The sequence below is a fragment of the Corvus brachyrhynchos genome, unplaced genomic scaffold, assembly GCF_000691975.1.
Source record: "Corvus brachyrhynchos isolate BGI_N302 unplaced genomic scaffold, ASM69197v1 scaffold5, whole genome shotgun sequence".
NCBI lineage: Eukaryota > Metazoa > Chordata > Aves > Passeriformes > Corvidae > Corvus > Corvus brachyrhynchos.
The window spans coordinates 6,231,168-6,244,819 of NW_008238321.1; the positions used below are offsets into that span (position 1 = coordinate 6,231,168).

The following is a 13,652-nucleotide window of genomic DNA, read 5'->3' on the forward strand; positions in this document are numbered from 1 at the left end:
TCTGAGCAGCCAGCACTGGGGATGATGGATTTGGGGAGATAGGGAGGTGTGGGCTGTGCTGCAGAGATCCCTGAGGGACTGGAGCAGCGATACAGAATTCCAGAGGAACAAACATCCTGCTGGCTCCTGGGGCTGGGCTCCATGGGGCTGAGGGGACACAGAAAGGGGACCTTGTTCAGATCAGCCTGAGGTGACTTCACCCTCCAAGGCTGTGTCTCTCCACCAATCCGGGAATTCTCACAGCTGGCCTCTGTTTTCCAGGCAGAGGTGTCCATTTTCTCCGGGGCCCAGTGCATGAATTAGGCTGTGTTTTCCCGCTGCCAGGATTATTGCCTTGGCTGGAGAGTGATGGAAGAGGATAGGGAGGACTCATGGCCTTGGAAAGGCTTGGCATGAGCTTAATTTGATGAGGAATCGCTCTGGACAGGCATCTCAGGGAGCTGAGTGCATCAACACCGGGAATGCCAATGGATGTCAGAGCAGGAAGAGGCACAGGAGGAAGTGGCTTCACTCAGGAGTGCGGCAGCAGGAGACACAAATTCCATCAGTGCCTCTCCCAGAGCCAGCTGGGTGTGTGGAGAGGGAAGCCCCTTCCCTTGAGCTGAGCAGCTTATTCCAGGGCTTTTGCAGTGGTAGGGCACTGATTCAGCTGGGATACACTGGGAGAGAGTGCAGCCCCTCCTGGAGGCTCTCCCTGCTCTTCGGGGGGGGGATGGAGGACTCAGCCCACGTCCCCACAGCATCCCAGCACAGGGCCAGTGCTGCCAGCCAGCATTCCAGAGGGAAGGTCCAGGAGGAATCACAGATACTCACCGGCATCTCCAGCTCTTGTGGCTTCTCTGAGGTCTTCAGGGCACCAACAACATCTCTGAGATGTTCTTCATCTGTGCTTCTCTCCCTGCAGTCCTCAGCTCCTCCTTGGCACTGGATTCCCAGGAAATGATGGATAGCCCCTGGCTGCCAGAGAGAGGGGGTGTCTGGAGTTTTCTGTGCCTGAGTCAGGGGGAGTTGGATGGATAAGGGAGCCTGGGCTGAGCTGTTCAGAGCCAGAACCACTTCTCAGAGCCTGCTGGGGCTGCCAGAGCTGAGGCTGCTGCCCAGAGCTGGATTTCTGTTCCTGGTGGAGCATCCAGCCCAGCCTTTGGAGAAAAGCTCCTGCCCTCTCCTGTTCCTTCCAGCAGCATGATTCACTCACCATCTTTTCCTTGTCTGGTCTCGGTAGATCTCAGAGTGCTTTGGAGACATTAATTACGTATCCCCGAGGGAATTCCAAAGGGGAACAGTGGAGTTACAGGACTGGGATGACTCACCAAGGTCACAGACACACACACGGGCTGCCCCCCCTGTGCTCAGCCCCTGACCCCGCTCCTGCTCCTCAGCCCATCCCTGGGAATGTGCCTGGGATCCTTCTCTGTGCTCAGGCCTTGGTGGAGGCCATGGGCTGAGAAGGACTTTTCCCTTTTCCCTCTTCCCTTTTCCCTTTTCCCTTTTCTTCTTCCCTCCTCCTTCTCCTTCTCCTCCTCCTCCTCCTCCTCCCTTCCCTCTTCCCTCTTCCCTCTCCTCTCTGTTGAAAGCAGATAACAGCTTTGACTCATAACCTGGTAACAACTTCCAAGTTAGCCTAAATTCTTTGGAATTTTATCAGTGCCATACGTTTGCAGGCTGATTACTTAGGCATCAAAATATTCAGGCTGCTTAGAGCAAAATCCAGCACCCTCTTCTGTTACCTCAGCCTCGAAGTTTATCACTTTTATTTTAATTCCCTGTAATTATCTGCTCGTTTGCCTCCCCAGCAGCGTTCGTGCTGTGTTTGTGCTTGTGCCTGCTCATTTCTAATGTCTCCCAAACCATCAGTGGTCCAGCAGACGTGAGGTAGGAAAAACTATTCCAGAAGGCAGCAGAGGCAGATGAGATAATCCAGCCCAGCCATCCACATCCCTGTTTTATCTTTATTATTCCCTGGAGGATGGTAATAATGTCAGGGAAATTGCAGAGCCAGTTTAGGCTTTATAGCAATTACAGCCTGCACTGGGTGATTGGAATATTCCCATTTCTTTAATATAAAAATTCCCCTCTTTCATCAGCAATAGCTGTGTTAATTTTACAGTGACAGATATCACACTGATAAACTCTCTGATGAAATTAAATCAAAGCACCCAACAATGCTGTTGTGGCCACTTCAGAGAACAAAACTCTCCCAAAACTAGGAGTTCCCTAAAATACAGCTCAGAGATCACCAATCCCTGGGCCTGACTGCCTGGATCACCTCCTAATTCCTTGTTTTTTAGGGATAAAATCCTGCTTGTGGTGCCGAGAACTCACTTTGTCTCAGTTACGAGCTGCTAACAGGAGCAATTAAAGTGGCAGGAGAGATGAATGTGAGCAGTTCCTTGCAGGTGGTAGCAGGTCAGGTTACTCTGCCCTTCGTGTTCTCTGCCTGAGTCACCAAAAATGTGCTCTTGGAGATGTTTTGGAGGCTTGGATTCTGTGCTGGGATGGAATCCAGCACGGAGAACTGTGATGCTGGTGGTGTGAAGAGCACTTGTCACCCCCTTCAGCTGCCTTGGGGGGCTTGGAGCACCTCCAGCAGCACCTGGAGCTGCAGTGTTGGTGTACGGGATGAGGCTTTTCCCTCATCCTGTGGGATGCAGGAAGCTAAAATCCGGGAAATGGTTGTTGAGAAGTGCCTGTAAAGGAAAAGGCTCAGTGAGTTCTCCTCTCCCTGGAGCACTGACAGCCCTCCATGCCAGTGAAACCTTTGGAAACCAGTTAGTTCCTCTTGTGGCTTATTGCTGTCCCAGAGTCCCAAGAAGGGAAAGGCCCCTCAAACCCAAACCAGAGCCCCAGGTCCCACACCAGCCCTGCCCTGCAGGGTGCCCTGGGGTGGCCAAATTCCAGAGGGTGATGGAGAAGCTGCTGTTTTCCACAAGAGCGTTTCTGCTCCTTCCCCCACACAAAGACCTCTCTGGGCCCCTTAAAGCAGAGCTCTGAGAGGGACCAGGGTGCTGGAAGCCAAGGGAAAGTTGCTTTGCCTCTGGCCACCCTCCTTTGCTTGTGTTGAAAATGTGATGGAGTGATTTCATTCATGACCTCGACTTGCCTGACCCTTGTTCTGCTTTTTCCTTGTGTAGGTAGGGAACCTTGGCCTACTTTTTATGCTCCTGTTTTTTATCTATGCTGCCCTGGGAGTGGAATTGTTTGGCAAGCTCGGTGAGTAATGGGCCTGAAGCCGCTCGTTTCATCCGGTTGATGTTTATTTGGTATCTGGCTGCTTCCTTTTTGCTCTCTCTCTCTCATTCTTGGGCCTTGCTCAGCTTCACACTCATGTTCTGAAGATGAAAGTTGTCTCTTGATCTCAGGGTCACAGCTGACACGCGAGGATGTAACGCAGAGCCTGTCTAACACACACACACACACACACACACACACACACACATTTAGGGATTTGTCCAACGCCACCCTTGGCTGTGCAGGAGCTATTTGCTGTTTCAATCTCATTGCCCAGCATGGATTTGTTCACAAAGATGGAAGTTTGCTTCTGGAGACAGCACATGAGTCTGCAGAGCTGCATGGGGCTCAGATTCCTGCTGGAGAGGTCCCACCATAAACATGTCCCTGCTCGGAGCTTCCCCCACATGCCATCAGCTCTCTGCTCTTGGCTGCCACTGCTCTTCCAGCTGCCCAGGGCTTGTCTGCCTGTGCTCTCAGCATCACCTTCCCCTCTCTCCATCCATCAGGAGGCATCCAGTGGTTCCTGGTTGTCCACCATTAATTAATTAATCCTCCAGTCTGAGGATACTGGAGCTGCTCAGGAATGTGCCCATCACTAAAATCAGAGCAAACACCCAGCCCTGCCTTGCCCAGCCTGGAAAACGCTGTTGGAAGGAGCTGTGTCTGCATCCTCGACATTTCCATCCCAATTAGAGCTCCAGGAGCACCAGCAGGGCCCTTCCTGAGCAGAGTTTATGGCTGTCATTAATCCCCTTTATGAGCCCAGCCCTCTGCTCAGATTACAAGTGCCTGAGAGCAGAATAATTCTTTCAACCAAAACCAAATTATTTTTCAGTCTCCCACAAATTCCGGGGAAAGAATTAGTCCTGCATCCAGCCTGAGTGAAACAGTGTGGGTTTATATTCCATCCCTGGAGTTGTGGGTGTATTTGTTCAGTCACAGGGGTGTAACATGGCTCTTCTGCTGTTTCCACACACACACCTGGACAATGCCAGCCCAGGGAACCCCTCTGGGGCAGGACTCCGCTTCTCAGCCCAGTTTAATGGGAATATTCCCTCCTTTTTCCTGATCGGTCCACGCCAGCCACAGGAACTGTCAGCACTCTCCCCAAGGGCTGGTCATTTGTGGGTTTTTCTTGGAATTTTTTTTTTTTGTTTTTCCTTCCAATTTACCTCTGACTAATTATCTAAGAGTGAAATGCCCAACCAAGAGCTGTTGCTGCCTGTCCTAATGGATATTTAACGAGCCTGTGTTTTATGGGAAGATGGATATTTCATATGTTCAATTTGCATTCATTAGGATATTAATTCTCAGGGGGAAAATGTCAAATTGCTCCACTTTATCTCAGTGAAAATATCCCTCGTGGTGGATGTACCCTGTAAAAATCATCAGGGCAAGGGCACAGTCAAGAGGAAAACAAAGGAGGTTGTAGAGCCAGGAGTAAAGAAAATCACAGAAATCATAAAATCATGGAACCATGGAATGGTTTGTATTGAAAAGGACTTTTAATCCCACCCAGTGCCACCCCCTGCCATGGGCAGGGACCCCTCCCACTATCCCAGGTTGCTCCAAGCGCCATCCAACCTGGCCTTGAATGTTTCCAGGGATGAAAATTCCACCACCACCACTTCCCTACCTCCTGGTGTCCTGTCCCAGGGCTCTCCAGCTGAAAACAACTTTCCCACTGTCCTCCCTGTTCCTCCTGAGCAGGATGTCACCACGCCCTGATGCCATATATCCATGGGACATAGCTCAGGGTGCCACCCCCAGCTTTGGGGGCTGCTGTGGATAATCCAGCGTGGCTTGGCTGATGTGCTGCTCCTTCCCTGTCCCACAGATTGCAGTGATGAGAACCCCTGTGAAGGCCTGAGCCGCCACGCCACCTTCACCAACTTCGGCATGGCCTTCCTCACCCTCTTCAGGGTGTCCACGGGGGACAACTGGAATGGGATCATGAAGGTCTGTGCAATCTCTGGGTACTTCCTCCTCTCGAGAGAGCTGTTGGTACAGCTTTCAAATGGATTTAGGCAACTCTTGGGTGAAAACAAAAATGGTTCCTCTTAAAACATCAAAATGAGACTTCCTAATTTAAAAGCCAGGTGTGTTTAAAAGCAGGGATTTGACCCAGCCTGAAACTTTGTTCCTGGATATAATATTTAAGGAAAATTATGCCCTTTTTTTGGCTGACAGGGGTAGCCATGTGCTCTGCGTCCTGTGCCTCTGGGATGTGTCATGGGATCACAGGATCATGGAATGGTTTGGGTTGGAAGGGACCTTAAAGCTCATCCCATTCCACCCCCTGCCATGGGCAGGGACACCCCCCATTATCCCAGGTTGCTCCAAGTCCTACCCAGCCTGGGCTTGGACACTCCAGAGATGGGGAATCCACAACTTCTGGGCAACACATTCCCCTCTTTGTAGCTGATGTAATTCCTGGTCTCCGCATTTTCTTTTCTCCGTTTCAGCTGTACCCACTTCGTGTTCTTTTGGTGTTTCTGCCCTTGGAGCCCAAGCAGAGCCCCACTAATCCCTGCCCTGTCCCTCCCTGCTGCAGGACACGCTCCGGGAATGCACTCGGGAGGACAAGCACTGCCTCAGTTACCTGCCCGTCATCTCCCCCGTCTACTTCGTCACCTTCGTCCTCATCGCCCAGTTCGTCCTGGTCAACGTGGTGGTGGCAGTGCTGATGAAGCACCTGGAGGAGAGCAACAAGGAGGCCAAGGAAGATGCTGAGATGGATGCTGAGATCGAGCTGGAGATGTCCAGAGGAACCAATGCTGCTGGCGGGAGCCGGGGTGGGGCCGGGGCCCCTGAGAGCCGGGCGCTGCACGGGAACCAGGAGCACACCAAGGCCGTGCTGCAGGGGAAGCACCAAGCCCTGGTGAGAGCCCACACAGAGCTGGGGTGGGGAGGGCATGGATCCCACCAGCCTGGCCAGCAGATCCCACACAGATTCCACACGGAGCCACAGGGATGGGAGACAAGGAGCTGTCCCAGTCCCCCTTCAGCAGGGATGTCACCACCACCCCACATCCTGAGTCAGCTCCCAGGGCTCCCGCAGGTGGAGGCTGCTGGAAATGCTATCCTGAGTGTTGTTCCAGGGGAGGGGTGAAAGTCCATCACTCCAGTTCATTCCCAGGTTGTGGATTTTAAGTTCAGAGCCACAATAGCCACAGCTCCCTGTCCCGCTGTCCCAGCCAGTCCTTGTCATTTATCAGGGCAGCAGCACCAGGGAGCAATCCCATAAAGCCCGGGAATGCTGGCACTGGGATAAATTCCCTTCCCAGTGACACTGCTCAGGTTCTTTTTAATCCCACTTTGGGATTTCCAGAGGATCCTGCAGCAATTCAGTGCTGGTGTAAACCTGCAGCTCCCCACTGGCTCTGCTGAGGATGTGGATGACTTGGGAAACATCAGAGCCTCTCAGCAAGAAGCTGGAGGTTCCTGGGTTGCTTTTCCAGACACTGCCTGCTCTCTGATTCCTATCAGTCCTCTAGGAGAACAATCAGAAGTGCAGGGGGGAAGGAGGGCGTGAGATAATTGTCTCATCCCGTGTCAGCAGCCTGTGATTAAGAGTGAACATGGAACTGCTTTGTCACCATGATCACAAATAAATCTACCGTGAAATCAGTGGGGGCTAGCAGATTAAATTACATTAAATTAGATTTTTGTGAAATCCATCAGACTCCATTAAGGCAAGGAAAAGGAGATTTGGTTACACAGCAATGGGGAATTGGCTATTTGAATGTTGTTCCTCACAGACATTCCTGCAGGGAAATGCACAGGTTGCTTTTCTAATTGTGGGGAGAGAGAGGGCACGTCCTTTCATACAGGCTGGGATTGCAAACTGAGTCCATTCTCCTTGGGTTTTCCTCATCTTCCAATACTTCCCAAGCACATCAGGAGCTGGGCAGAGCCTCCTGTTAACCCTGGAAACTCCACAGGGAGAGGTGATGAGGGGGAAAAGCGTCCCGTCCTTCTGCTCCGCTTCCCACCATGTCCTGCCACCTTCCCACCAAAGCCCAGGCCACCAGGCTGAGGTGGCTGCTGTCCCACCCATCATGCTGGTGTGCTTTGGGGCTGTGCCTGAACTGTCCCAAACCTGTCCCTTCACAGCCACAACCTTTGCAGCCTCTGTCCTTTCCAGCTGGGAAAACAGCGTTTCCCAGAGGAATCAGCCCTGTGTGGGACAGGAGCGAAATCCTCTTTTTAGCCCTTAAAATGTATGTTTGGTGCACAGGGCAGTGTGTGAGCAGTGTGACTTCAAAGGCAGAGTCCTTTCTTTGTGGAGAAAACAGTGCCAGGTTTGATTTTATTGTTGTTATTGTAAGAACTTGTTTATGATACTGAGGAAACAGAAGCCAGAGGGGATCAACACTTCAGGCTTCCAGCAATCCCCAGAGCTGTGGATTCAGGAGGTGCTCCAGGGAGATTCCCAGCAAACCCCTCTGCTCAGTCCCTCCCGATCACCCCACATGCCCACAATTTCCAGGGAATGGGATCAGGCTCTGGAGTGCAGCAGGTGTTTCCCAGCAAGGAGGAGGAGCAGCAGTGCTTTCTCCAAACCATCCTCACTGTCCAGAGCAGCTCTCCAGGTGGGAGCCAACAAATTTCCCATCTGTGGTTCATATTTCAAGCACTTATTTCATTTGAAATTTGCCCACATCCCTAATTCAGTCAGGTCTCGACAGCTGAACCCTTAAAAACTGAAGTGGCTGATGTCAAGAAGGGCTTTCTGTTCATCTGTTCCAGCCAGAGACAAACTGAGCTTGAAGAGCCAAATCCTGAGATCCTTCTGTTCAAGTGCTGAGCGAGTGGAGCGAGACCCTTTGTTCTCGATGTGGCTCCGGGCTGTGAACAAGCACCCGGCTGCCCCCAGCTCAGGTGATGCCGTGCTGATGGAGCTGATTAGCTGGGATGGCCAGGGACCAACTGGCACCGGCTGCTGAGGCTTTAATTCATCAGCTGAGAGCCCTGGGTGGCACCCGGAGGCCTCCTGGGCACAGCCACAGTTGGCAGAGCTGAATGCCAACGAGCTGTAAATACCTGCTGGCCTCCCCCAGTTCCCAGCCAAGCTCCACAGGGTAAAAGCACAGAGTAATCCATCTTGGGGTGTGTGGCTTCAGGGAGCTGAGGAAAGACATTTCTAAGGCAGAAATACAAGGAAAAAAACAGATTGAACCAGATCCTTGGGGAGCTCCAAACCTGAGGGATCTCAGGGCCAGGTTTTGCTGGCAGAGAGGGAAAACAGCCCGGCAGAGCAAAGCAAAATACATTTAATTTAAGACATGCAGCTGGGAAAATGTTTTCAATCAGTCACTGGGAGGCTGACGTTAAGGGAAAACCAGAGGGATTAGCTGTGTTTTAGATAAAAGGGGAAACTGGGAGGGGAATGTGTCCAACCAGGCTGCAGGGCCTGGCCTGGGGGCTCCTGCTCCCCCACCACTTGGCCAAGTCATGGCATCACCTCTCAGCTTCTCCATCAGCACCTCAGGGACGTCGTTTGTGTCCCTAAAGCTTCCTGAGACCCCAGGACGGATTTGCTGTGAGGTGCCTGAGAGGGGTCAGATTTAAGGTTTGTGGTGTGCTCCGTGTGGGCACTTCCAACCAGAGCCCCTTCAGTGACAGCAAAGAAAAACCCCTTTTGTGCCCTCAAAGAGGCTCCACACCCCCACCCTCACTGCCACGATGTCTTCTCCTTCCCTCTGCCTCTTTCTTCAGGGGTCAGTGGTGCCCAAAATGCTCCAGGTTGTAGGAGAGAGGCCTCAGGGTCTGCAGTGGTGTCGATGTGTTTAAATGTCTGCCCTGTGAGTTTGTTTTGGGGAGGTAACACGTGAATTTCCAGAAGAACTTGGTTTGGCCCCTCTGTCCTCTGTTTGAGGAGGAGGACGTCACCCTCAGGCCTCCTGAAAGCATCTCCCTGGAACATCAGATGAGGACAACGTGAGAAATGCTGCATTTCTCATGTTTTTAACAGATGGGCCCCTTTTTCCTGGCCTTTCCTTTCTCTTTGTGTGTTCAAGAGTTGGTTGAGTGGTGGGTCACTGATGCCTCCCTTTATTCCAGCTCCACCCTGAGCTCTCCCCTCAGTGTAACTTTGCTGTCCCATGCAGCCACTGGGGCCACAGCTTGTGGGGAAGATCCCAGTGGGAACATCTGCACAAGGTTTGGAAGCAAAAAGGGAAGGAGTTCCCTGTAAATTCCCCACTGAGGTGACCCCATCTCCCTCTCTCCTCGCTCTGCAGGGCAGTGCAGCCTCCCTGAGGCCCCAGGATTCCCAGAACCTGCTGACCGTCCGCAAGATCTCCGTGGCCCGGATGCACTCCCTGCCCAACGACAGCTACATGTTCCGGCCCGTGACTCCGGCAAAGGCCCCGTTCCCCCTGCACGAGGTGGAGATGGAGACGTATCCCTGCAAAGCCCAAAGAGGTACCACCCATGGGGATTTCCACCTGCTCTGAGATGAAGCTTTGGGCTCCTCATGACAAGAGGGGCAGTGTCCAGAGAAGGGGCTGGAGCACCAGGAACAGCTGAGGGAGCTGGGAAAGGGGCTCAGCCTGGAGCAAAGGAGGCTCAGGGGGGACCTTGTGGCTCTGCACAACTCCCTGACAGAGTTGGGCTCTGCTCCCAGGGAACAGGGACAGGATGAGAGGAAACAACCTCAAGTTCTGCCCAGGGAGGTTTAGTTTGGATATTAGGAAAAATTTCTTCCCTGGAAGGGTGTTCAAGCATCAGAACAGGTTCCCAGGGCAGTGGTGGAGTCACCATCCCTGGAAGTGTTCGAAAACCGTGTGGATGTGGCACTTGGGGACATTGGTTAGCACTGGCCTTGGCAGTGCTGGGTTAATGGTTGGATTTGATGGTCTTTTCCAATCTTTACGATTCCATGATTACAACCACGGGACAGCAGCTGCACATGGGGGTTCAGTGGGGAGCAACCAACCCAAACATGGCCTGAGCAGGCCTTGCTCCGATTTGATTCCATCAGCACGACGAACGTTTCCCACATTGGGCACAATTCCACGTTGCCATCACTTTCCCAGGAGCAAGCTGGTGGCTCAGATCTTTGGGGAGAAACGAGGCTCCTGAGTAGTGCTGGAGGCACAGGGTACAGGCTGTTAGCCGAGAAAAAGGAAGCATTTCCCTTCCCTGTGCATTCCCTCTGAATCCTGCCAGCGGATCAATAACATCCCCAGGAATAAAAGCCGGAGTCGGGATTGCTTCCGGGCACAGCTCCTCATCGTTCCAGGCAGACTGCAGCCTCAGGGCACTGCCTTTAGCACCACACATCGAGTTCAGAGCTGCAGGAGTTTCTTTGGGAGCAGAAAGATTAGAAACCAGTGTCTGGCTCTTCCCAAGCCTGGCCTTGTAATGAATGTCATGGACAGACCCCATGGAGTGACCCCATAATCCAGGAATCACAAGTGCACGGAGCCTTTGAGGGGGCGTTCATCCACTGCATCCGAGTCCATTTCCCTGAAAATGCTTTTCTGTCTCTTTTGTTGAGCTGGTTTGAAGGGGAAATCGATACGAAACACAATCTCTGCCTCCCTAAAAGCACACGTGCTCCTGGAGTGGCTCCCAAGATCTTCTCCCACCCTGCTCTCCTTTGATCCGGCGCGGTTTGAAATGCAAGAACTGCTCAGTGGGTTTGCAGAGCCTGATTTGCTCTGATTTCCTTGGGAGAAGGAACTCTGTGTTTGTTCAGACTCTCTGGGAGCCAGGTCATGTTCTCTGCTCAGTGTTTGTTATTATTCACCTGCAAATTCCTGGCGAAGGAAAGAAAACAGAGGTTGAGTTTCAGGGGCGGCCTCCTGGGGCTGCTTTTCATCCCTGGAGTGGCTGTAAAGCAGGATTTATATCCATATAAAACTGCTGTGATGCTGCCAGGGGTGGGTAGAACCCACCAAGAATTCTCTGATGTTTCCCAAATTTCTCTCCAAGAGCGCTGGAGGGATGGATGTGATGGATATGACTTCTTTGGGAAAACCAGCAGCACCCTGAGCTGTGCTGCTGCTGAGCTGCCCAAACTCTGCTTCAAGTCACAGTTCCATAAATTACATCCAGGTAAAACTGAGCCCATGGAGACTCCCATGAGCATCTGTGTTTCCATGGGCTTCAGGATGTCTGATCTTCTCCCGATACTGCACCGACCACCCAGGGAAAATCTTGTGGGATGAGCAGATCTCAGGATATTTTGGGGTTAGATGCAGTTTCCTGATTTCCTAGAAAAACAAGAGAAAGAATATCCAGCTCCAGAGATCTTCAGTGTTCCTGAGCATCCAGTTTGGAGGGGGTTTGGGTTTTCTATATGAGAGCTCGATGGAAAGTTTCCAACAGGAGGAAATTCCAGCTGAGGACAGGGAGTAGAGCATAGGGTCTGGATTTTATGACCATGTTTGTGACAGATTTTATGACAGAGTTTCTGCGTCATGAAAAGCATTTTATAAAGCCTGGAATAGCACATGAACAGCACAGGCTCAACCTGAAACTCTGGATCTAGGAGAGCCCAAAAAAAAACTGGGGAGAAGTGGGGTGGGGGTGAGAATTCCTTCTGTGGTGTTCTGGAGAAAAGCTCCGAAAGAAAAATTATTAAACACTCACTTTTCTTTCTCCCCACCAACAAATCCGTCTGTGAAATGCAACTGCAATGTGTCTGGATGGCTTTTGTCAGAGGTTCAAGTTCCCTGAGCCCTGGGTGAGATCTCTTGGAGTGATGGATAACGGTGTTTTTAACACGGAGTGGGGCAGCACTGGAGGAACAGACGCTGGGTTTCAAACTAATGAGGACAATAAATCCTGCAGCCAAAAAAACCAGAGAAGCAGATCTCTCAGACAACTCCCAAGCGCAGTAAAGCAGCACCACGGAGGGGCTGGGGAGGATGGATTGCCTTCAGACCCAGCCTAGGCGGCTTCAGGAAGAGAGAGATTCCAGCCTGCCCACAGCTCAGGGCTGTCAGAGCATTTGGAACAGGCTCCGAGCTCCTGGTGGGACCACGCTGAGCCAAGCTGTGCCTTGGGGACAGCCCTGATGGTGGCTGGGCTGTGGTGGGTGGGAGAACTGCCCTGGGCCTGCAGCGGTGTCTGCTCCCAGAGGAGGTGTAGAATATCCTGAGTTAGAAGGGACCCACAAGGCTCACAGTCCAACTCCTGGCCCTGCACAGTCACCCCAACATCTGTGTCCTCCCTGCCATCCCTGCTGAGGTTCAAGGCAGGAGACAAGACAAGGGTTTTTAATCCCAGTGTTGCCCAAGGGTTACGCTGATGTTGGGGATTTCAGCCAGGCCTAACAGGTCTTTCCTCCTCCCTCCTTTGTTTACTCCCCTCTTGAAGCTTCTGCCTCAATCCTTGAGAGAGCCCACAGGCCAAGCAATGACTGCTCCCTCTGTCCTGCCCTAGGATCCATCACCTCCATCCGCTCCCAGCCCGTGGGGACGAGTTCCTCGCTGAGAGTGCCCACGGAGTCGCTGCCGCTGGCCGCGCGCTCCCCCGGCCACGAAGGGCGGCACCGCTGGAAGGCCCTTCCCCCCCACGGCACCCCCCGATCTCCTGCTCTCAACAAGCTGCTCTGCAGACAGGTGAGAGGCCAAGAGCACCCACAGGTAACTCCTGACTCGTCACCTGTGTTCCTTCCCTTCTTTCCCAGTCCTCTCTTGGGTTTCTTTGCTTGGAGCTAAGAGTAGAGCTCCTGTTTTAGAACAAAACGTGCAATTTTAATTTTAATATAATTTAGTCATTTTAATACACTCCTGCCCCAGCAAAGGACATGTGGGAAGGCCCTTTTTCCCTACTTCCATCTTCGTGGCTGTGCTATTCCAGGAAATAAGAGCTAAAGCCCAAATCCATTTTACGCATGGTGGGAGAAGCCTCCAGGGAGCCCTACACTGTGATGGGTTGTGCTGGCTCAGGATTTGGGGCTGGAGCAAGACCAAGGCCCAGTAGATGCCAGCCCTGAACACGAAGGCTCCTGCCAGCAGAAGTTTATCCTCCTGTACAGGAGGGTCTGACAGGACTGGCACAGTGGGGCAGGAATGAGGTGGGGTCTGTTAGACCCACCAACATGGGCTCCCCATCCCTGGGAGTGTCCCAGGCCAGGCCGGACGGGGCTTGGAGCACCCTGTACTGGTGGAAGGTGCCCATGGCAGGGTGTGGAAGGAAATGAGCTTTCAGGCCCCTTCCAACACAGTGTGGTTCTATAATTCTGTGTCCATCACTGGAAGTGCTGCTGCCCAGCACGTCCCCAGGCTCTCACCCCACCTCTCTCTCCTCCCCTTCCAGGAGGCCGTTCGGACAGACTCAGTGGACGGACAGACTCAGGAGCGCAAGGACAGCCTGCAAGCAGAGCCTGGAGAGCCCCAACCATCAGCAAAGCAGCCCCAGAGCACCCTCACCCCCAGCCCTCTCCATTCCCCCCTCCCCGC

General features: G+C 52.6%; 1 protein-coding gene across 1 annotated transcript in view; it reads left to right on the forward strand.

The window, feature by feature from the left end:
- The window catches only part of CACNA1H (calcium voltage-gated channel subunit alpha1 H), a 159,828-nt gene that overhangs the window by 143,530 nt on the left and 2,646 nt on the right, over positions 1 to 13,652 (forward strand). The window contains 6 exon segments of the mRNA XM_017734278.1: positions 3,132 to 3,210; positions 5,069 to 5,190; positions 5,786 to 6,112; positions 9,477 to 9,660; positions 12,631 to 12,809; positions 13,510 to 13,650. Of these exon segments, the coding sequence (XP_017589767.1) occupies positions 3,132 to 3,210; positions 5,069 to 5,190; positions 5,786 to 6,112; positions 9,477 to 9,660; positions 12,631 to 12,809; positions 13,510 to 13,650 (1,032 nt within the window).